Source organism: Leucopleurus acutus (assembly GCF_964270905.1).
Source record: "Leucopleurus acutus genome assembly, chromosome: 19".
Classification (NCBI taxonomy): Eukaryota; Metazoa; Chordata; class Mammalia; order Artiodactyla; family Delphinidae; genus Leucopleurus; species Leucopleurus acutus.
In genome coordinates, this window is record NC_139161.1 from 17,824,611 (window position 1) to 17,848,835 (window position 24,225).

A 24,225-nucleotide genomic window follows, 5' to 3' on the forward strand; every position below is an offset into this window, starting at 1 on the left:
GAGATCCCAGAATTTGATGAAAGACACAACTCAACTCACAAATTCAGGAAGCCTAATGAATCTCGAGCAAGATAAAAAAGAAGTCTACATGTAGACACGTCCTGGTAAAACTGTACAATACCATAAAAAATACACAATCTTTGAAGAACTGTTGTAGTAACATGGAAGTCAGAATACAGTGTCAATTCTGTTATAATCTAATGGAATGTTGAATGTGCTCAGAGCAAACAACCATCAACCTAGAATTGCACACCCAGCAAAAATATCTTTAAGAGTAGAGATTAGGGCTTCCCTGGTTGCGCAGTGGTTGAGAGTCCACCTGCCGATGCAGGGGACACGGGTTCGTGCCCTGGTCCGGGAAGATCCCACATGCCACAGAGCGGCTGGGCCCGTGAGCCATGGCCGCTCAGCCTGCGTGTCCGGAGCCTGTGCTCTGCAACGGGAGAGGCCACAATGGTGAGAGGCCCGCATACCGCAAAAAAAAAAAAAAGAGTAGAGATTAAAAATAGATAAATTTTTGGATAAAATTTGCCACCAGAAGACTCTTCTAAAAGAAATTTCAAAGAAAGTATTTAAGAAAGAAAGAATGTGATTCCCTTTGAAAGACTTGAGATGCAATAAAGAATCTCTTATAATCAATATTTAATTGGATTGTATGTGGTTTTTTTGTTTTCTGTTTTTGCGGTACGCAGGCCTCTCACTGTTGTGGCCTCTCCCATTGCGGAGCTTAATAGCCAGACAACATGAAATTGCCCAGGATGCTGAGAGAAAACTATTGAGAAGGATCGAATAGGGAAAAAAATCATAATGTGTTATATATTCACTTTTCAATTTTAACTAATTTATCCAAATGAGTTCAATACTGGCATTCCACAAAATACATCAGCCTTCTCTTGCATACTGATTAAATAGCTCATGTGAGAAATAGTGGAGAGATGTTAGATGATAGAGATGCTTTGCAAGTGTATCCAAAAGATACTAAACTGAATAAAAGAAAGGCAGATTGTAGAGCCTTTGAAATGAGATTTATCTTTAGGTCTGTTAACTAGAAGGAGCTACTTATCTACCCTGCTGTAGAAGGCTAGCAAGGAATCATTTATCATTCCTTTCCCCTTCTCATTCTTCTGTGCTGCTTTATAGCAAATGAATATTCTCAACTTGCTTTGAGATGTCTAGTTTTTAAGTGGAACTGCTGAGGCAAATTGGACCACTTCTTTGGATCAGTCCCACAGTTTTGAGCCAAAACCTCATTAAGACTAATAGATGACCAACATATCTGTGTTGGCTTTTCAAAATTAGCAGTGCATCTTATTTGGAGAATAATCTTGTAGTGTTTAACCCCATAGCTGGCCACAGTCTCAAGTAATGCTTTGTGCTATAAAGTCTAAAAAGTTGAACGTTAATAGTTCCTCCAGCTTCTTGTGGTTAGTAACTTGCCTGGCATATCGTTTTCTGTCCTTTAACTTTCAACTTTCTAAGTCCTCATGTTTTAGGGATATCTCTTATAATCAGCATGTAGTTGGATTTGTTTTTCTGACAGTATTTTATTTTAATACTTTACATTTCTTGTGATTACTTATAAATCTGTTTCTTACATCTTTTTACTTTCTATTTTCCTGTTTTTTGTTGTCTGTCTTACCTTTATAAAATTGAAGTTATCTTAATCTTTCCCCCTTTGCTACTCCTATTTTTCTGATAACAACCCTTGGAATTCTAATACAAATTATGCTTAATTTAACAAAGTCTAAAGTTAACTCCATCTCAATCAGTAGAAGGACTCTAGAACGCTTTAATTTCAAACACCCTTTCCTATTATCTATGGCTGTGTCTGCTAGCATTTTTTTTTAACTCTTTTCCATCCTGCAAGCTAGGTGGTGTTGTTACTGTTGTGATTATTAATCTGTATATTTATTAATTTCATTTCTTACCACTTACTTTTAGTATTTCAGACCTTTTGTCTGGCATCATTTTCCTTCCTTAAAACAGTGACTTTCAAGTCCTCAGTAAGAATATTTTTAGTATTACAACCACACAAACACAACTGAAACAAAAGTTTTAGAAGACAGTATTTACCTTTATTATGTGAAATATCCTCTGTATTTTTCTACTCTTTTTTTTTCTCCTTTTTTTCTGCCTGTTACAATCTACGAAATCAATGTCATGACCCACTAGTGGGTCACAATCTATGATTTCAGAAATACTGCTTTAGGAAGTTCCTTTTTAATGAATCTGTAGGTGGTAAATTCTCTTTTTATCTGGAAGTACCTTTATTTCATCATTTCTGAAAAAATATTTTCATTTGGTATACAAATGAAAATGTTGTCTCTCACACACCAAAGCATACTATCTTCCATCTTTTGATGTTGCTTTTGAATCTTCTGTCAATCTGATTGTGGGTGATCCTTAATTTTTTTCTGGGTAGTAGTATGATTTCATTGTCTTTGCTCCCATAGTTATGGGACTCAGTGAGTGTTTCTAGGTGCTTATTTTTATTTAGCCTGTGTGGTATACCTGTGCTTCCTGTACCTCCGGAGTCATGTCTTTCATCAGTTCTGAAAAATTCTCAGCCATTATATCAATAGAAATATAATTCACTTACTATAAAACTCACCCTTTTAAAGTGTACAGTTCAGTGGTTTTTAGTATATTCCACAAGGTCATGCAACCATTGTTACAATCTAATAGCAGAACGTTTTCACCACCCTGCTACATTTTTTTGAGCTGTATCTTGACTGTCTTTTAACCCATCCCCTAGATAGTTGGTGAATTTTTTTGTTTATTTTTTACAATTAGGTTTTTCAGTTGTAAAAATCTCATTTGGTTCTTTCTGCAGTCTGCCTATTTTTTTGGTTTTGATTTTTTAGTGTTTTATGTTTGCTAATTTTTGTAATTCCATTTTATATTTTAAACATTTTATAGTTACTTTATATTCTGTAACAGACTATTCCAAAATCTGAGTTCTTGGGAACTAAATCTATTGCTTATTTTTTGTGACTCTTGCTTGTGATAGATTTATTTCCTTTTGTGTGTATAGTAATCTTTGATTGTAACTCATATTTTATTGATCCTAATCTAGGAAAAAATTTGGGACCAAAATTGAGGATGCTTTCTGAGAATATATTTTATTCCCACTGCCAAGACCCAGAGATCCTGGGATTTCCAGCCTACTTCCAGGTTCTTTTCCTTACTAGTGAGGCTTCTCAAGTTTAGTTCCCCCACCTTGCTTAAACCTCAAGCACGAGTGTCACCCACATGTCCTAAGGAGAGCACTTGCCCATCACAGCTCTGATTTCAGTTTCAGGTCATAGCTGATTTTTAAATTTTGTTTTGTTTTTTCTTCTCTGATTGCCCTTCTTGGGGATTTACTTTTCTCTCTGTGGTTCCTGCAGTGCAGTGAAAATTGTGTTTTATATATCTGGTTAGTTGAGGGGTTTTTAGCCAGGGATAGGAGTAGGGAATGCCACAGTATCTAGTCCACCACACTGCCAAAAGAGAAAGTAAAATTAAACGCTGAACTTTGTTTGAAGACAACCGTTAGTATAACCACACGCTAATTACCGCACCATATTGCTACTTCTGCTCTGTCTGACTTTAACTGGTACCATTAAATGTTATGAAAAGCCCTTTTTCCCTCTTCAGGGAAGACTACTTTTTTATAACATTCACTTAAAACTCTACCAAGTCATTTTTTGTTTTATTTTGTGGTTCTTACAGGATTATGTTGATAAAGAGAAGGCAATTGCCAAAGCATTGGAAGACCTCAGAGCCAACTTTTACTGTGAACTCTGTGATAAGCAATATCAGAAACATCAGGAATTTGACAACCATATCAACTCCTATGATCATGCACACAAGCAGGTGAGGAACAGTTAATTTCTAACAAAGAAAAAGATACTTTATTTGTTATAACTATTGCATTTTATGAGTGTACCCCAAAAAACTTGTTGACTATGGTTTCTTGTATCTGCCTGTCTTTATCTGAGGTCATCTGACTGATTTGACTTTTCTCCAGTGACAGAGTCCTGACATTGACCTCATCCTTCCAAGATTGTATGTAGAGTGAAGAATTGTGAGCTTCATAAATCGTGCATAAAATTTTTGGCTTTGAGTGGTTTCTAAATTTGTATTTTTCAACTAAGGATCACTGGGAGCTTTGTTTCCCTTTCTCCCCCTTTCTGAACTTGTTAAACTTTGAATAGTTATCTCAGACTGTGGTCATTTCCTCTTCTGTATCTAAGAATTCATGCTGTATTGGTTATTTCCTATCAGTAAGTCATTTTGTTACTTGGTATACCTTGGAGGATAGATAAATTTTGAGGAGGAAAATCAAGTTAGATGCTATTTTAACTTCAACAGAAAATTCTGATGCTGCATGTTGAAGAGCTTGCTGAAAAATGAATTACACCTTCTTTATGGTCTTTTTCTTTTCTTTTCTATTCTATTCTTTTCTTTCTTTCTTTTTTTTCTTTCTTTCACTGATTTAGAAAAGGAACTTATTCCTAACTAGTACTGGCATAAAGAAGGCGGCAATAATTCCCTTGGGGGATTTTAGAAGGAGGAAATGAATCTTTACATCTCTAGAACAATTCTAACTTATTAAAGAATTTTGAGCCATTTGATCTTAGGTGACTTTAGCAGAACTTGCTAAGTCTTTGGGGATACAATGGTTGTAGTTGTTAAATTTGTAAGATTTATGAGCATTACTGGAATGCTCTCATAAGCTGGACCTGTCAAACCAACTTTTTTTTTTTTTAACCTTTGTTTCATCTTCCAACCAACCATAAGATTTTAGTGCACATAAAAGGCGAGCTTTGACTAAGTTTTCTTTTACTGGCACAGGAATAGTTTGTAAGCTGGTTGTGGTCTTATACTTTTTCCACATTTAACTACACCTAACCAGTTTAAGATTCTTCCACTGATAGAGTTATATTGAAGACAGCTTTTCAACTTTTTATACAACTTTGGACATTGTTTTAATATATTGTCAGCTCTACTTGATTTGAGGAAGAGAAATCTAGAGAGCATATATATGGACAAGATATATTAGCAATTACCTTACTACTTCAAAGAATCATCTGTCAAGAAAGACAAATGCAACAGTGAATATTGCTTATCCAGTAACTTTTCCAGCTTTTTGGTGTGTGTGTAGTTCAGATTTGGGGTTTTGTTTTTGTTTTGTTTGTTTGGAGGAATTTACAAAGATATTTAGCATCTAAATACATATCTACCATTTTGGGCTCTTGAGAATTTCTTCGGTTAAGAATTGTGTATGATAAATTAAAAGAATTGATATATGTATAACTAAATCACTTTGCTGTACACCTGAAACTAACACATTATAAATCAACTATACTCCAATATAAAATAAATTTTTTTTTAAAAATGAAAAGATTCCAGAGGAAACTTTAGACACCAAAAAAGAACAATTAGAAAGATTACATTTTTAGTTGAAAGAAGTTTCTTGACTTCCCTTTCAATTAGAAAAAAATGAACCAGGAAAAGTGTGATTCAAAGTTGAATCATGTATAGACTTGCTTTTTAAGGGGAAAAAATTCTATCAGAGCAAAACAGATTTACAAATTAAATCTAAGCAAAAATACGGAACTAATAAAATTCGCATTGACAACATTAATGTGATGGATGGTAATGTTTTAGTGATGTTGCTCTCAGTTTGAGAGTAGGAGAAATTATTACAACTGATTCATTTGAATTTGACATGTTTATTCTCCTGTGCACCTTGTGTTGCCTCTGTTCTCTCATCACTTTTCTCTTTTGCAGTGATTCTCCATCTGGGGAGATTTTGTCCCCCAGGGGACACTTGGCAATGTCTGGAGACATTTTTGATTATCACAACTAGGGAGATGGTGCTACTGGCACCTAGTGGGTAGAGACTAAGTGTGCCGCTAAACATCCTACAATTCACAGAAAAGCTCCTTGCAACAAAGAATTACCTGGCCCAAAATGTTGATCAGTAGTGCTGAGGTTGAGAAACTCTGTTCTCTTAAGACTACTGAAAAACTTTCAAATACATGTGATATTGTGGTATTGTTTGGCCTTTGTTTGGTACAAACCAGTCAATTTCATTTTAAGTCCCCAGTTATGTTGTAAACATTTCTGTGTTCTCATCTAAATGATCTCAAATATTTATTATTATTACTCCTTTTTAGATTATCATCAAAATGAAAATACAAAATTAAGGATTTCTTATATTGAACTACCTTATCCATTAATATAGAATATATCTGTGATCCCTGGTCTGGGAAAAAAGTCTTTAGCTGGTGTGATTAATGAATGCATGTAAGTTTATTTGTTCACCTTGATCAAAAGCCCATCTTAGGTGGGCTGTTCTTAAACAAAGAACAGATGTGGTATAAGTTTGTTATTTTGTTTGTTTTTTGGTAGTGTTCTCTATTTGGTTAAAATGTAGGCTTTTCATCTTTCTTTATACTGTTCTCAATGCAAGTGGTAGAATCTTGAAACAGAATGCTATAAATATATAAACAAAAAAATGCACAGTACTGAATTTTTTATAGTTACTTTTCCCTGCCCTTAGAATTTCTAAGGAGACTTTAACTGACCTTGGTACAACACAGCTAAGTAATCCCTAAGAGGAGGAGGTAGGTCCTATTTTTCATTCCTCTTTGACGGACATGAACTTACCATACAAATGGACCTACCATTTTCCAAATTTATGCTCTAAAATCATAAAGACACCCTGTCTTGTCTTCCAGGAAGGCACACAGGATTATTATGAATCTGAGATAATAGGTAAGTACATTCAACCCTATATTAGTAATCCCTAGTTTGCATCTTTCATCACATTTTCACCATTAAAATTTTCCAGAGAAATAATATGTTAGTGGTAAACTTACTAGTGTAGGCAGGATCCTGAACATGCCCTTATCTTTATTCAGCACAAGTAATCTCTCAAAAAGGAGCTATGTGGTCACCCTTATTTGTGGTGATTTTTTATCCCCCTGCCCTTTGGTGCTGTGTACATCTCACTATTCACTCGTTTTTCTCAAATTTTCTAAGATATTTTGTGAAGAGAGTCATTAATACACAGATATTAAGACCCAGCTTGATTTTCAGAGATGAAAAACCTAATTAGACATTTTGGCTCTTTTTAGCAGTTCAGTCCTCTTTAAAAGTGATAATTTCATACATTTTGAAATCTTTAAGGGTAAGCCTTCCATTCCTCAAGGGATAACCCAATGTATGATTCATTTTTATATATGTTAGTTCTGATATGCCTGAGTGCTCAATAAACATTAGTATTCATCTTCTACCTTTGTTGGCTTAGTTATAAGTTAAAGTTGACTTTGAAACTAAACATTTTTCCGTCTCTACCTTCGTGCCTCTTTATTTTGCATATCTTTTTAAAGAACATATCTGCTAATGAATATAACAATGGAAACCATTTCTTTAGTCTTGCAAGGTTTAAATTTCAAACTCCAAAGAATATTCTCTTTCCCAGAGGTAAATTTGTAGCAGCACAGTGGTCGGTGCCTTATTTTAATGCTGGTGTGTTTTGGTTTTGCTTTTGCTTTCTTGGTGCCTTATTACCCACTCAGGATTCTTCCAGTCTTACTCTCTTTTATTTGTGCCACTAAGGGGCTCTCCTCACTAGCCTCCAGTACATAAACTAGAGATCACAAATTGTCCCACAGATGTACAATTGACCCTTGAACCACATGGGGGTTAGTGGTGCCAACCCTTCCAGGCAGTCGAAAATCTGTGTATGATTTATAGTTGGCCCTCCATATCTGAGGTTCCTCCCTATCTGTGGTTCCATATCTGTGGATTCAGCCAACCCCAGATCATATAGTACTATAGTATTTACTGTTGAAAAAAATCCACATATCAGTGGATCTGCACAATTCACACTCATGTTATTCAAGGGTCAGCTGTATTTTGCCTGGTCTTTGTGGTGTCAGTTTTTTTCTCCTTTAATTTCAGTTGGTTCCCAACTTTTTAAAATGAGATATTATATCATTCAGGCTTTGGCTTATCTTGAAAAATTGAAACATCTGAGAACATTGGGCCTGCATATCAACATAACAGTTGGGTAAAGCTGATTAGTTGCCTTCTCTTTAGAAAGGCATGTTCTCATTCTCCAATTAGATATGGTTTCCACTTCATCTCTTCTCTTACGTAAGCCTGTGAGACTCATTACATTACCTACCAAATCCCTCTAAACATTTGAATTTGTGACCCAGGCCTGTACCTTTCCTTCTTTTCCACACAGGCTCCCACAGGTTCTCATTGACACTAGGGAAGTAGCACATTGAAAAGATGCCTTCTTATTCCTCCTTAGTGTTGGGTACAACTTCCTTGCAATTTCAAAACCATCTGTGGTAGTCCAATCCAATATCAAAATCTGGTACTGTAAAGCAGCTTTGAGAAATTCCTTTAACTTGTACAAAGAATCAGTATCTCCATCAGAGGAAAGAATGCTTTCAGCCTGCCTCTTCTTTTTGCTAAGGTAGCTTCAGTATGAAAACCCCTGTACTTCAGTACATTTTTTAAAAATAGAAATACGAAGGTCTGTTTTATCTGTAAAAGTAGTGGTTTCCTGAGCTTTATAAATGACTGAACTAAAACAAATCAAGCCTATAGCAGCCATTAGTGATTTCTCTATTCTGAATTGTACAGAATAGAATCTATAACTACTACATGATTTAGTTAACTTTGTCTAAACTTTGTCTAATACTTCTGAATTGAAGTATTTTATGAGAAATTGTTTGGTGATAGAAGGAATGATCATTTTTGGACTTCACATAAACTTCATTCAAGTTTGGACTACTTTCCACTTGAAGGTTCACTATTGACTGGTCAGATTTTTTTGCCTCTCGATGCATTTGATTCTCTGTATGCTTGGCACATGTAACATCAGGACAGTAAGCACACCAAAGCCAATTGAACCTCTGGGAAGCCACTGCAGATCTGATGAAATGTAACTGTATTCCTTTTTCAGTGCAACTTTGATATTCAGTGCAGGTGTTGGGGGGGGCAGCGCAGAAGTAAAAACAAAATTAAAAAGGCAAGGTGAGAAAAGATAATTCTAGGGCTAAAAGAAAAGGACCTTTCTAAGAAGTGAAATCCCTAAGATCAGATACCAAAGAAGATATTTCATAGGTGCTGTATATTTTGGGTGTTTATAGAATGTTTATACTTAGAAAACCATAAATTGATTATTGTAAAGATGTGAAACAGGTTAGGAAAATCATAAAGTATTTATGAATCCCAAAGCTTCATAAATGTTGACTTAAATAGCACAGTTCACTTCTGAAGAGATTATTCTTTGAGAAGCAAAAGCAAGTGTGAAGAGAGGAATGTATCTCAGAACTAAAGCATATTGTAGTTGTATTTTAATAACCTGTATCAGAGAGGTGAAAATTTTAGGTTCAGTGATATTTTGTACACTGTGGGATACCATTTTCTTTGGGACTGTTTTGTCTAATAAGAGAATTGACATCATTTGGCCAGTCTTCCAACAACTGAGCATGATTCGAGCCTTTTCACCTGTTAAATCTTATATACCCACCACCTCTGCTTTTGTTGAGAATAGGTTCCTTACACCCTGCTGTCACAACCTAGTTAACCTTGGAAAACTCTGCATCTGTTTAGGGAAGCTGTCTGCTTTTGTGAGCCGAGGTAACTTTAAACAGACCCTTTGGGAGCTAAGGTTGCTGGTAAACCCTGTATTCTCATACTATGTATTTCTAACTCTGTTCTTTATCTTGACACCAATTCCAAAGTGAATAAAAATGATTCTACCTAATTTATGTTTTGTAGCTTTCAACTGGTTTTCTGCTTCTATACACATGCATTCATCACAGTGATGCACTGTGGCAGAGATTCTGGGATGAGCCTGTATGTTCTATTGTAGTCTGAAAAGTTAAAGCAACTTAAGGAATAATGATAAGTTTGTGAGCAACAGTACTGAAAAGAGAACTCTGAACTAGGATGCTGCTGTTCCATTTGCTTTGGACCTAAGCAACTCTTAACGAATTATGCTCCTTCAGATTTTACCTAGAGGGCAAATCTTTGCCTCCAGATATGATCTCTAGAGGATTATGTAGATATACTTAAAACTTGTTATCCACAAAACCACAGTGGTATACCATTTCACACCTACTCAGATGGCTAAAATGAAAAAGACACAGTAAGTGCCGGAGAAGATATGGAGAAATTGGAAATCTCCTACACTGCTAGTGGGGTTAGAAAGTGGCACAGCCCCTCTGGAAAACAGTTTGACAGTTCCTCAAAATGTTAAATATAGAGCTACCACATGACCAACACATACTTAAGAGAAATGAAAATATGTCCACACAAAAACTTGTACAAGATTGTTCACAGCAGCACTATTCATCATAGCCAAAAAGTGGAAGCAACCGAAATATCCATCAACTGATGGATAGATATACAAAATGTGGTACAACTATACAATGGAATGCTATTAAGCAATAAAATAGAATGACTTACTGATAAATACAACATGCACGAATCTTGAAAATATTATGCTAAGTGGAAGAAGCCAATCACAAAAGACCCTTATGTTGTATGATTTTATTTATATGAAAAGTTTAGAATAAGCAAATCTATGGATAATATAGTTCAGGTTTCCAGGGACTGGGTAGAAAGGGGCAGTGAGGAATGAATGCTAATGGATGGGTTTTCCTTGGGGGATAATGGAAATATTCTAAAATTTGATAGTGCTGATGGTTGCACAACTCTGAGAATATGCTAAACCCCCTAAATTTTACACTTTAAATGGGTGAATTTTATGATACATGAATTACATATCAATAAAATTATTTTTAACAGCTTCATTATCAAACTTAAATTTTGGTAGTGATGATGGTGACTTCATATATTGAATACGTGTGTGTGTGTGTGTGAAAAATACCTTAAAGCAGTATACACCTGGTGCTATTAAAGAATATAACATACTTTTAAGGCTTTTTGCTGTATTTCTGAACATAAAAGCAAATATAACAGTGATTTTATGACAAATTAATTTGATATTAACCAAATGATATTAAGTCATTGTGTTTCAGAGTAATTGGGCACAAATGGTATTGCTATAAATGACTATTAGAACTACTGTTACCTAGCCAAAAGAATGTATACTTCTCTTTTTCCCCTCTGAGTTTTTTCAGTATCTGTAATCATCATTAGTGTTTAGTTTTCTCTGTTACCAAACATTTGGTTTTCTCTGTTACTGAATAAAACTCATTTTCATCACTTACTTATATGCATGTGCTAAAAGAAGAATTTACACCTCAGTGCCCAGTAACTTGGATTTCCTTAACCTTTCAACTATAATCTTTTTTCTGTGAGTAGTTTAACGCTGAGGCTTTCTGTGTTCTCTGCTGGTCTTTTCCCTCCCTCATCACATGGCGATGTTCTGGCTGGTCTCATCCAGAGGCATCAAACACTGAGACTTGAAGTGGGTAACCTGGCCAAGCAACTACAGCATGACTACTCCAGTTTTGGAGGGGAAAGGAGTTCCTCATTAATGTTATGTCATTGGAGAGAGGCAGGAAACAGTGGGAAGAAGAGGCCGTGGATTTGGGGTATGTGGGGTTGTTGACATAATGGAAAGGGAGTAGTTGAGTTCAGAAAGGGCTGGATCATGTTTAGGCAGAAAAACAGATTGAGTTGCAAGCAACCACTGCTTCTTTGATCACCATTTTCCATCTCTGTTCGTAACCAACAAATAATACGTAAAAGTATGTATGTGTTCCCTTTCCCAATAACTGATTTTAAAACTGAAACAAGTTTGATAAATGTTTATTGAACATCTCTTTTGTGCCATAGACAATGGTGTGTGCATTGCAGGGTTAGTTATAAAGGAAAACTAAGAACAATCTCTGGGAGAGTGAGATTGCTATCTGGTGAGAAAAAGAAATCACAGATAATCTGACCCTGAAGAGACAGAATTAGGTTTCTCTTTAGAATTGAGTAAATATTAGAACATAGGATTTTTAGTGGCAATAGAAAATACTCTCTGCCTATTTTCTGGTGCCTGAAATTCCCTTCACATGGAAACAATGTTTTTATTCTTTAAATTGCAATAATAGATTTAAAATACTTGAGAAAGATAATAGATTTATTCCTAGTAAAGTATACTCAATCAAATATAAGCTTCTAACATAAAATTTTGTTGTGATTCAAGAGAAGAGTAGCATCAAAAGATATAAAAAGTATTTTATTAGACTGAGATCCTTGTTATCTTTTGTTGATAGGGAAAACTGTCTCATTCATTCCCAGCTCAAACACAGTGCCACTTCTTGCTATTGACACTCCACATTATTGATAATGTGGACAAATATATCACCTACACTGAAAACCTGGTAAGATTTACCAGATTCTCATTTCTCTGGTTTAATTTGTTTGCAGATGGATAGTGGAGCAGGATTTTGGGTCTGGAGTAGATATTTTTCTGCCAACACAGTGCTGTTTAGCTGGTTTTAAGAACTAGAATGTCATTTACATTTGAAGTGGTCTTTAGCCCAACTGTGGATGGGTATTTCAAGAGCTGGGTTATTTGTTAAGTTCTTCCCTCTACTGGTCTTTTGGGAAATTTAATAGAAACCCCAGCTACCATGTGAGTGAAAATCAGTGAGAAATTACGTTCTCTGTCACAAATGTATACTTTTTTGGAAATATGCTATTTGTTTTTCAGGAAAACAAGATCTTCAAACCCTTTCATTATGAATGGGGTTTGGTCTCCTTTCCCTTGAATCAAATATTTTTCAGCTAAAGATGTGTTATGTGGCTTAAATTTATATTAATAAGTATTAATAAATAAGCAAATTTATTAGTAACTCTTCAGAAAGCATACTTTATAATTTTCAGATATAAGGACATAGTAGCTTTGGAGTCACCTTAAATGATTAATTAGATCCATTCAGATTAGACTGTGTGCTAGTTTGGAGTCTAACTTGAATTTGTGTGTACAGTATGGAATTTGCTCAGCCTTTGAAAGTAGTTTTTGGATTGATGACACATCTGTACTTTTTGGTCTCCTTACTTGAACTCTGTCTCTTCTCTGACAGTTATGTTGCTCCTCTATTCTTGCCTTGAAAAAGCTATCTGAAGTTGAGTTCCTCTTCAGAATTTAAGTGGAAAGTAAAAAGTACAGGTCACACACAGAGAGAATTTCATACGGGTATTCAGTGGCATATGAGCCAAGCTTGGTAGCCTTTTGGAGTAAAATAGGCAACTGGAAAATCTGATTCTGTATTGAGGGCCTTGTACCTTTATGAAAATTACTTTTTAGATGGGAAATTGAGAAGTTTCTGGTCAGTATCCTTTTTGCCATTGGCCCAATTCTGTTCAGGAGTAAGGGGTTTAAATTTTTAGGCTTTTTGGTTCTCTAAGGAATGAGACTTCCGGGAATTCCCTCATGATCCAGTGGCTAGGACTTGTTTTCACTGCCGGTGCCTGGGTTCAGTCCCTGGTTGGGGAACTAAGATCCTGCATGCCATACAGCATGGCCAAAAAAAAAGAGAGAGAGCGACTTCCTTACTGTATGAGAGTAATAACTAGGAAAAACATTATTTAGCTTGAATATGTTCCTAGTAAATATTGATACATGAAAATATTTCATATCAAACTTTCCTACAGGTGGTAACGAGGATTTGTCAAAAATCAAGGATCCAGTGTTTAAGCCAAATTATTCACCAGCCATTTACCAGATGAGTTCTGTAGCCTTGGCGCTGCTCCTTACGCTGCAGGGTTGATTATAAAGATAAGCCGTAGTCCCTGCCCCAAATAAAGGGGAAGGGGCAGTATTGAACAATTTGGACATACTAAATGCTTTACTCTACTCGTATTTATTTTGACACTTAATCTCGTAAATCTATTGCTAGATAGCCCTGTTTTTCTAATGAGGGAATTGCAGCTCAGAGAGGTGAAACCACTTGGCCAGTAATTAATGGATTTGAACCCAAGTCTTTCTCACTCTGAAATTTTACACAAACTGCCCTTCTGAAAGACAGGAATAAGTATAGTCAGGCTAAATATGATGATTGCTAGATCACTGCTATAACAAAGTGTTAATAAGACAGTTCACAAAGAAGAAAAATCCTATCTTTTATGAGGGATCAGTAGAGCCTTTGTGAGGGGAATTTAGTTTGACCCTGAGAAGAAAGGAGAGACTTGGAGTTAGGAATCCATTTTTATCATCAGAACACCCTTATCTGAGAGAGACCCCAAATATACATTTTGGGTTTGGGAGAGTTGCCAAGCCCTGTCTTTAAGGTTTGGGTTAGAATTCTAGGGTTCCCAATTCTTTTTTTTTTTTTTTTTTGGTATGCGGGCCTCTCACTGTTGTGGCCTCTCCTGTTGCGGAGCACAGGCTCCGGACGCGCAGGCTCAGCGGCCATGGCTCACGGGCCCAGCCGCTCCGCGGCATGTGGGATCCTCCCGGACCGGGGCACAAACCCATGTCCCCTGCATCGGCAGGTGGACTATCAACCACTGCGCCACCAGGGAAGCCCCCAATTCTATTTTTTTCTTTTTTTTTTTTTTTTGCGGTACACGGGCCTCTCACTGCTGTGGCCTCTCCCATTGCGGAGCACAGGCTCCGGACGCGCAGGCCCAGCGGCCATGGCTCACGGGCTCAGCCGCTCCGCGGTATGTGGGATCTTCCCGAACCGGGGCACGAACCCGTGTCCCCTGCATCAGCAGGCGGACTCTAAACCACTGCGCCACCAGGGAAGCCCCCCCCAATTCTATTTTTAAGACCCCAGTCTTAACTATAAAGTTTGTAAAGGTGATACAGGAGTGTTTGCTACACCCTATATAGGACCACGATTTGAACTTGTTTTATTGACATCATCCCATTTTCTTCCCTCCCTACCTTTAATTATATTGTGGGAATTTGAGATAGGATGTCTTCAGGCTGATGTGGAAATAGTTCTATCCCTTCAACTTCAAGTTTGTACCAGGTGGCTGCTGAATGATTGGAAATCATTGACTTAGCTTGGAGACTCCAGACTTTGATAAAATGCTCATACTTTTAGACAGTGTCCTGTAGTTTGGGGAATAACTCCTAAAAGTATAAGAGGGAAGGGAATGACTGGGCATGGGGAGATTTTCCAGGCTTATGAGGTGGCTAGAGAAAAACATATCATTCTGTTTAAATCTTGGCTAGAGAGCCTGTTAAGTGTTTGGGGCAGGAAAAAACTAGGTTTGTGGCCTAAAATAATCATACAATAGTCCTGATAGGCTCTTTCTCTCTGCCCCATTCTCCTTGGAAGGAGGAAATTGGAGTTCATATTTATTTAAAATAGTTGCTCCTCTATCTTGAAGTGATTTTTATAAAAATCTTAATTCTGAGCAGCCAGCCTCAGTAAAACAATTTTGCCATCTCTTGGTTACTTGAACGCCCCCAAAATAAAGGTAAATGAAAATAAGACTAACTGCTTTTAGACCACACTGGTCTTTCCTAAAGTTCTGTAACCATTTTTCCTAAAGGAATGGAGATGGTTCCATTTATCTAGAAGGGATTATTACTGTGTCAGTCTGTGTGTACGTACACATACATGTTTTGTATAGGTGCTTCCCTTCTCCCCAACCCTTTTAGAGTTGATGGCTTTATCCCTGATTGTTCAGTATAATAGTTTGCACATTCACTAAGAGAGCTTGTGTAGTAATGCTTGCTTTATTTTTTTTTCTCTTCCATTCTTGTTTTATTTTTTACTTTTTTTTTTCTTTGTGATGTGACATTTTCAGCTGATGTATTGAAAGCAAATCCTTCTAATTTGGGAGCCCAGATCACAAGAGTGAGTTTTTCTACTAGTGTCTTTAGCTGTGTATCTTTTTTTGTGTGTGTCTTTCTACCCTTTTCCCCTCCCAATTCAAAAAGATTCAAAACACATTTCATAAATATTAGATAAGAAAATTCCTCTGTCTGTTGCACATCATGCCTTTCAAACAAAGCAATGTCCACTTTATGTTGGGTCAGATTCCTTTTCCCAATGCTATTGTAAAAGCATAGGTTAATATATGTGTTTTGGTTCGTTTGCTTTTATATTATCTAGTATGTTGAAAATAATTTTAGTTACGTCTTCATTGCAGATAGATATGTCTGGAGTCTGTCATCAGTGTGTCATAACGTTGTTGTTTTTGTTTTGTTTTAAGGAAAATTATATATAGTAGCCTCTGAGAATAAAAGACCCATTCTTTTATCAGGATTTTAAGTAATACTTTGACTTGTCTCTACTCTCCCATCTCATTCCCTGGATGTTCCTCTCAGGGCCGTGAAGGAATGAAAAGCCACACATATTACTCTCTAATTTCAGCAGACTGACCAGATGAAAGTGGTCAGACTGGTGAGCTCTGAACATGCAAGCATTGGAAGATGGTTTGTTTGATTAGTTAGCAAGAAAACGGTTCATGGTGAAAAGAATAGCACCTTTTTATGGTGAAATAAAAGTATGCTTTCTATTAGTCTGAATGATTCAGATAACCTCCCCATGTAAGCTGTACATTGCTTTTTAAGATCTTACACCTGGGTAATTTTCTATACTAGCTAACCCCTTTCTGTTCTCTTTGGCTTGTGTTATTACAATTTAACTCATGTTCTATTTGTCTAGTTTTGCATCCTGGAAGAGCAGGTGATTAAATAGTCCCTTTTCTTTTCTCCTAGTGTTCTTTTCTCCTAATGTTGCTTGTTGCTTCTGAAATTATTTAATTTTACCCAATAAAGCAAATGGTATGCTGTCCTAATTATGAATGCAGATACTCCAAGTGCTTTACCCAAAGTAATCAGCCATTGTGTTTTCAATTACCATGAGAGTATAACAATGTATTCTACACTAGCGCTATAACCATTGATTATGGGTAAATATTCTGAAAGCCTTGCTTTCAGGATCCCCAGGTTATTCTAAATCACCCACTCCCTGTTCCTTTCTTTTGTTACCCAGAGATTGAAAGATCTCAAGCAGAGAGAGTTTGCTCGAAATGTCTCTTCAAGATCCCGCAAAGATGAGAAGAAGCAAGAGAAAGCCCTACGGCGGCTCCACGAGTTGGCAGAGCAAAGAAAACAAGCTGAATGGTGAGGACATTTTCTCTCCGAGGATTCTACAAATAATTATAACCCTTAAGATTTAAGAATTATAGTCCTTTTTTTAAAAATTGAGGTATAATTGACATATAATCCTTCAGTTTTTAATAGATCCTTCTTTCAAACTAAAAGCGTATCTATACTTGGAGTATAACATATTAAGAATATGCACTCCTGAGGCCGTATCCTATGATCTTTGTGACCTTAGTTATCCAAGCTCCTTGCCTCAGTTTCCTTATCTGTAAGATGAAATGATAACAATTTCTTATAGTTGTTGTGAGAAGTCATTAAGTTGTTATATCAAAGTGCTTATAAAAGAGTTCCTAGCACATAGAAGATGCTCAGTAAATCAGTAAATTATGCAACAATTATTATTCCCATTCTCCAGCTTATTTTTTCTTTCTTTCTTTCTTTCTTTTTTTTTTTTTTTGACTGCCCTGCACAGCTTGTGGGATGTCAGTTCCCTGACCAGGGATTGAACCCTGGGCCATGGCAGTGAAAGCGCCAAATCTTAACCACTAGACCAGGGAATTCCCCTCCAGTATTATTCTTATGTAGAAAAGCATATACATCACAGTATTCTACTGGGGCACAGATTCAAGTGTTGTAACTGCCTTTTAAGTACTATAGAGTAGAGTTAGTACTAAACATTAAAACCTAGGAAATTCTATCCATTTATTTCTCTGCAGATTCCTGCCTTCTTGAGTGTTGTTTTTAATGTTCCTTCATGGTTCTTGATGATAAATTTGGGGCTGGTGTTTAGCCTTAGGTGGAATTTATCCCACCTAGGGCTGAATTTCCAAGCGACTAGACTTTGGGGACCCAGTCTTTGAGCATCTGAGAATTCATGAGGTATGTGCCTCAATCCGAAGGACCTACGTCCCTATGTTTGTTTTTAATGGCTGGCCAGTAACAAAGGAGGAACTGGTTACAGTGGAAGGAGAAACTGTGATTGTGGCTTTTAAAACTTTACAGCCAAGTTGGGGCCAGAGTTTCCAAGGTCATAGACTCTCTGGATTTTTGTCTCTGGATCCTTTTACTTATTTACTTTTCTTTTGTTTTGGAGGAAGGAAGAAGGGAAAGAACACATATAGTGTAAGTTTTAAAACAGAATTAACCCATGAGCTCTAATGTTGAGTTAAAATGCCTATTAAACTGGTTCTGATTCCTTCTTTGGCAGCTTTTCATGTAATAAACACATTCCTCTTGGACTTGTAGCAAGGGTACCTCCTTAAAAATATATATACTACCTCGGACTTCCCTGGTGGCACAGTGGTTAAGAATCCACCTGCCAATGCAGGGGACACGGGTTCGAGCCCTGGTCCAGGAAGATCCCACATGCCGCGGAGCAGCTAAGCCCGTGGGATAGGTTTTGTGACACAGTGAGAGTATCTCTTGCTACCCAGATCTTGTGGGTTCCATCCTGCAATAACAAGAGTTCAGATAGCAAAGGGGATACCATATTATCCAAATATATTTGGTCCCTGAGTTTAGGGCAGCTAGTAGCTAGGGTTTAGATTAAAAAGACTTCATCCAAATAATTCTCTTCAGTTCTTGAGTTTGGCATGAGAGATACCTGTATAATCCACACACTGTAAAAATTTCAGATGTGACAGGAGTTTAAAACACTGGCTTTCAGGTTCCTTGGTGCTCCTGTTTTCAAAGCTGAGAAGGTCCTTGGTAGAATTATGATCATTGTATGGAATGCCCAGAAAGTATCACAAAACCAAAGCTAATGCTTGGGCATGGTGCCAGGAGATAGGCACAGGCTCTTAGTTTCTATAACAGACATACTAACCTAACTACAAACCATCATAGCATAGCACAGTGGAGGTTTCTGACTCTGTTCAACTCAGGGAATAGGCACTTTTTTTGTTGTTGTTGTTTGTTTGTTTGCGGTACGCGGGGCTCTCACTGTTGTGGCCTCTCCTGTTGCGGAGCACAGGCTCCAGACGCACAGACTGAGCGGCCATGGCTCATGGGCCTAGCCGCTCCACGGCATGTGGGATCTTCCTGGACTGGGGCACGAACCCGTGTCCCCTGCATCGGCAGGCAGACTCTCAACCACTGCGCCACCAGGGAATCCCTAGGCACGTATTTAAAAACTGAAATTTGAAAGCACAGAAGAAATTGAGGGTTTTTTTGTTTTGTTTTTTAGCTGTATGAAATACAGTTGATCCTTGAACAACGAGGTTAGGGGTGCCAGTGACCCCCAGCCCCCACACACACTCACACATCCACACAGTCAAAGATCTGTGTATAACTTTGTAGTCAACCCTCTGTATTTGTGTAGTCAACCCTCCGTATTTCCACATCCACGGATTCAACCAACCGCAGATTGTGTGATATGTATTGAAAAAAAAATCTGTGCATAAGTGGGCCCTCGCAGTTCAAACCTGCAAACCTGTATTCAAGGGTGAACTGTGCAACCTTTGTGAATAGATGTTCGGCCATATGTTTGATAGTAGGATGATACAATAAGAATTGAGAGTGGATACAGGACAGGTGGGCTGTACCAGACGGTAATGATAGTGTATTCGAATTGAGAGGTAAACCTCAGTTTTTATATTTTAGACAGCTAAGGAAGAAACAGCAGTAACTGGCTATCCTTGCGAATGTAGCTTGGTAGATTAGTAGTGTGAGACTTTGCCTAACCTCACTGAGGAAGTTCCTTTTGTTAGCACAGGGCTGGGGAATGACCACCACTCAGTGTCTTTTAAGATCTGCTTGTGATGAATGGTCAAGCATAAGGGATTAGTATCATATAAGAAGTATGAGGGACTTCCCTGGTGGTCCAGTGGTTAAGACTCCATGCTTCCTCTGCAGGGGGTGCGGATTTGATCCCTGGTCAGGGAACTAAGATCCTACATGCTGCGTGGGGAGGCCAAAAATAAAAAAAGAAGTATGAAATGTTCCCTAAACCTGTTTTTTTTTTGTTTTTCATTTTTCTAAACCATTGTGTAGTGCACCTGGAAGTGGTCCCATGTTCAGACCAACCACAGTGGCTGTAGATGAAGAAGGTGGAGATGATGATAAAGAAGAATCAGCGACAAACAGTGGCACAAGTGCCACTGCCACTTGTGGCCTGGGATCTGAATTCTCCACAGATAAAGGAGGCCCTTTCACTGCAGTACAAATCACTAATACCACTGGACAGGCACAGTCTCCTGGGCTAGTCTCTCAAGGTGTCAGCTTTGGCATTAAGAATAATCTGGGGACCCCATTGCAAAAACTGGGAGTGTCATTTTCCTTTGCCAAGAAGGCTCCTGTCAAACTCGAATCAATAGCATCAGTTTTCAAGGACCATGCAGAGGAAGGGACCTCTGAAGATGGAACAAAAGCTGATGAGAAGGGTACAGACCAAGGACTGCAGAAGGTGGGAGATTCCGATGGTAGCAGTAATCTCGATGGTAAAAAAGAGGATGAAGACCCTCAGGACGGAGGGTCCCTTGCCTCAACATTATCTAAGTTAAAAAGAATGAAGCGAGAAGAAGGAGCTGGGGCTACAGAGCCAGAGTATTACCACTACATCCCCCCAGCACACTGCAAAGTAAAACCTAATTTTCCTTTCCTACTCTTTATGAGAGCCAGTGAACAAATGGAAGGTGATAATAGTACACACCCAAAGAATGCCCTAGACAGCAAAAAAAGTAGTTCTCCCAAGCCTAAAGGCTGCATCAAGGTGGCAGCAAGCCAAGGAGCAGAAAAGACAGTTGGTGAAGTCTCTGAACAGCAGATGGAAACCAGTGTGGCTGAGCCCTCAGAGCCTGAAAGCAAAGCTGAGACAAAGAAGGCCTCAGGAGGGGATGTAAGTGAGCATAGTTTAGAGAGTCAGAGTCAGAAGGATTCAGAGATCCAAATGTGTGAGTCTAATCCTCCTAAAGAAATCTCTCAGGCCACTCCAGCAGGGAAAGAAAGCCAAGAGGGACCCAGACATCCTACTGGTCCCTTCTTTCCAGTTTTAAGCAAAGATGAAAGCACTGCCCTCCAGTGGCCATCAGAACTATTAATTTTCACGAAGGCAGAACCCTCCATTTCTTACAGTTGTAATCCTTTGTACTTTGACTTCAAGCTTTCAAGGAACAAAGATGCCAGAGCTAAAGGGACAGAAAAACCAAAGGATATAGGAGGCTCCTCAAAGGACCATCTCCAAAACCTTGATCCTAGTGAGCCAAATAAAAGCAAAGAGGAGGGAGAGAATGTAGAACATTCTTCAGGAGGCAGAATAGATGCGCCTGCTCCAGGGTCTGCCTGTAGCGGCCTGAATAAGCAGGAGCCTGGGGGTAGCCATGGGTCAGAGACAGAAGACACAGGGAGAAGCCTTCCTAGCAAGAAAGAACGATCTGGGAAGTCCCACCGACACAAAAAGAAGAAGAAACACAAAAAATCCAGCAAACACAAACGGAAACACAAGCCTGACCCAGAAGAGAAAAGCTCTAAGGCAGAGTCTGGGGAGAAGTCTAAGAAGCGCAAGAAGCGAAAACGAAAGAAGAATAAGTCATCAGCCCCAGCAGATTCTGAACGGGGGCCCAAACCAGAACCCCCTGGTAGTGGTAGCCCTGCACCACCAAGAAGACGGCGGCGAGCCCAAGATGATTCCCAGCGGAGATCCATTCCAGCTGAAGAAGGGAGCAGTGGCAAGAAGGATGAAGGTGGAGGCGGTGGCAGCTCCCAAGATCATGGTGGGAGGAAACACAAAGGTGAACCTCCAACTTCATCCTGCCAGCAAAGAGCTAGCAGCAAACGGAGCAGCCGATCTAGCCATCGAAGTCGACCCAGTAGTGGAGATGAGGATAGTGATGATGCTTCATCACGCCGGCTGCACCAGAAGTCTCCATCCCAGTACAGTGAGGAGGAGGAGGAGGAAGAGGAGGAAGAAGAGTCGGGCAGTGAGCATTCCCGTAGCCGCTCACGGTCTGGCCGGCACCATTCCTCTCGCCGTTCCTCCCGGCGTTCTTACTCAAGTAGCTCAGATGCTTCTTCAGACCAGAGCTGCTATAGTAGACAACACAGTTACTCTGATGACAGCTATAGTGATTATAGTGACCGATCACGAAGGCACTCCAAGCGCTCCCACGACTCTGATGACTCAGACTATACCAGTTCCAAGCACCGGTCCAAGCGGCACAAATATTCATCTTCTGATGACGACTATAGCCTCAGTTGCAGCCAGTCCCGAAGCCGATCTCGGAGTCATACTAGGGAGCGCTCAAGATCCAGGGGCCGCAGCCGCAGCAGCAGTTGTAGTCGCAGCCGGAGCAAACGGAGAAGCCGCAGCACCACAGCCCACAGCTGGCAGCGGAGTCGGAGCTATAGCCGGGACCGCAGCTGCAGCACCCGGAGCCCTTCGCAGAGATCAGGCTCCAGGAAGGGATCGTGGGGTCACGAGAGCCCTGAGGAGAGGCGTTCTGGTCGTCGAGACTTCATTCGCTCTAAAATCTACCGCTCCCAGTCTCCCCACTATTTCCGATCAGGCCGGGGAGAAGGTTCCGGGGAGAAGAAGAAAGAAGATGGCAGAGGAGATGATGGTAAAGGGATAGGCCCACCCTCCCAGAACAGCAGCACTGGCCCAGGAAGAGGGTCAGAAGGTGACTGCAGCCCTGAAGACAAGAACTCTGTCACTGCCAAACTGCTACTGGAGAAGATCCAGTCAAGGAAAGTGGAGAGGAAACCCAGTGTGAGTGAGGAGGTGCTGGCCACCCCTAATAAAGCCGGGCTCAAGCTCAAGGACCCTCCACAAGGTTATTTTGGGCCCAAGCTCCCCCCTTCTCTTGGCAATAAGCCTGTCCTTCCACTGATAGGGAAGCTCCCAGCTACCCGAAAGCCCAACACCAAGAAATGTGAAGAGTCTGGCTTAGAAAGGGGGGAAGAGCAAGAGCAGTCAGAGACAGAAGAAGGGCCTCCAGGGAATAGTGATGCCCCATTTGGACATCAGTTCTCAGAGGAAACAGCTGGCCCCTTATCAGACCCACCCCCAGAAGAGCCAAAGTCTGAAGAAGCTACTGCTGATCACCCTGTGGCTCCGTTAGGCACCCCAGTGCACTCTGACTGCTATCCTGGGGACCCATCCATCTCCCATAACTACCTCCCTGACCCCAGTGATGGGGACACCCTCGAGTCCCTGGATAGTGGCAGTCAACCAGGCCCTGTGGAATCCAGCTTGCTGCCTATAGCGTCAGACCTTGAGCACTTCCCCAGTTATGCACCTCCCAGTGGGGAGCCTAGTATTGAGTCAGCTGATGGGGTTGAGGATGCTTCCCTAGCCCCACTGGAAAGCCAGCCCATCACCTTCACTCCCGAGGAGATGGAGAAGTACAGCAAGCTCCAGCAGGCCGCACAGCAACACATCCAGCAGCAGCTTCTGGCCAAGCAAGTAAAGGCCTTTCCCGCCTCGGCTGCCCTGGCCCCAGCCACTCCAGCCTTGCAGCCCATCCACATTCAGCAGCCGGCCACAGCCTCTGCCACCTCCATCACAACTGTTCAGCATGCCATCCTACAACATCATGCCGCAGCAGCTGCTGCTGCCATTGGCATTCACCCCCACCCTCATCCCCAGCCACTTGCCCAAGTACATCATATTCCCCAGCCCCACCTGACCCCCATTTCCTTGTCCCACCTCACTCACTCAATCATCCCTGGCCATCCTGCCACCTTTCTAGCTAGCCATCCCATCCATATTATTCCCGCCTCAGCCATCCATCCTGGGCCCTTTACCTTCCACCCTGTTCCACATGCTGCCCTCTACCCTACCCTACTTGCCCCCCGGCCTGCTGCAGCAGCTGCCACTGCCCTCCACCTTCACCCACTACTTCACCCCATCTTCTCAGGTCAGGACCTGCAGCACCCCCCCAGCCATGGAACATGAGTTGAGGGATAGGAGCCCAGGTAGGGCCAGGGAAGGTGACCCATAAATCTTCCCTTGGGGTGTTGAGCCATTAATACCAGCAAGTAGAAGCTGGAATGGGCAGTGTCTGACAGCCAAAGAATTGAGTTTTGGCTTGCAGGGGTGGTTTTAGATTTGAGGTTTGCTTTGGGTTTACTATCAGGGATTTTTTTCCCTTTTCCCCTTTCTGTTTGTCCCTCCCTCTCCTGTGTTTCTAAGCTTGGGAACACCAGTAAGTGCTACCCACCCCTCTTTGGCA

The 24,225-nt window shown here is 39.9% G+C and overlaps 1 protein-coding gene across 2 annotated transcripts in view; it reads left to right on the top strand.

Annotated features, from left to right (window-relative positions):
* Positions 1-23,974, top strand: part of GPATCH8 (G-patch domain containing 8) — a 96,914-nt gene extending 72,940 nt beyond the window's left edge. For both annotated transcript variants that reach the window (XM_082861373.1, XM_082861374.1), the window contains exons 6-8: positions 3,715-3,858; positions 16,944-17,074; positions 20,048-23,974. In XM_082861373.1, the coding sequence (XP_082717499.1) occupies positions 3,715-3,858; positions 16,944-17,074; positions 20,048-23,948 (4,176 nt within the window). In that variant the 3' untranslated portion in view covers positions 23,949-23,974. The remainder of the gene's footprint in view (positions 1-3,714; positions 3,859-16,943; positions 17,075-20,047) is intronic.
* The last annotated feature ends 251 nt before the right edge of the window (positions 23,975-24,225 follow it).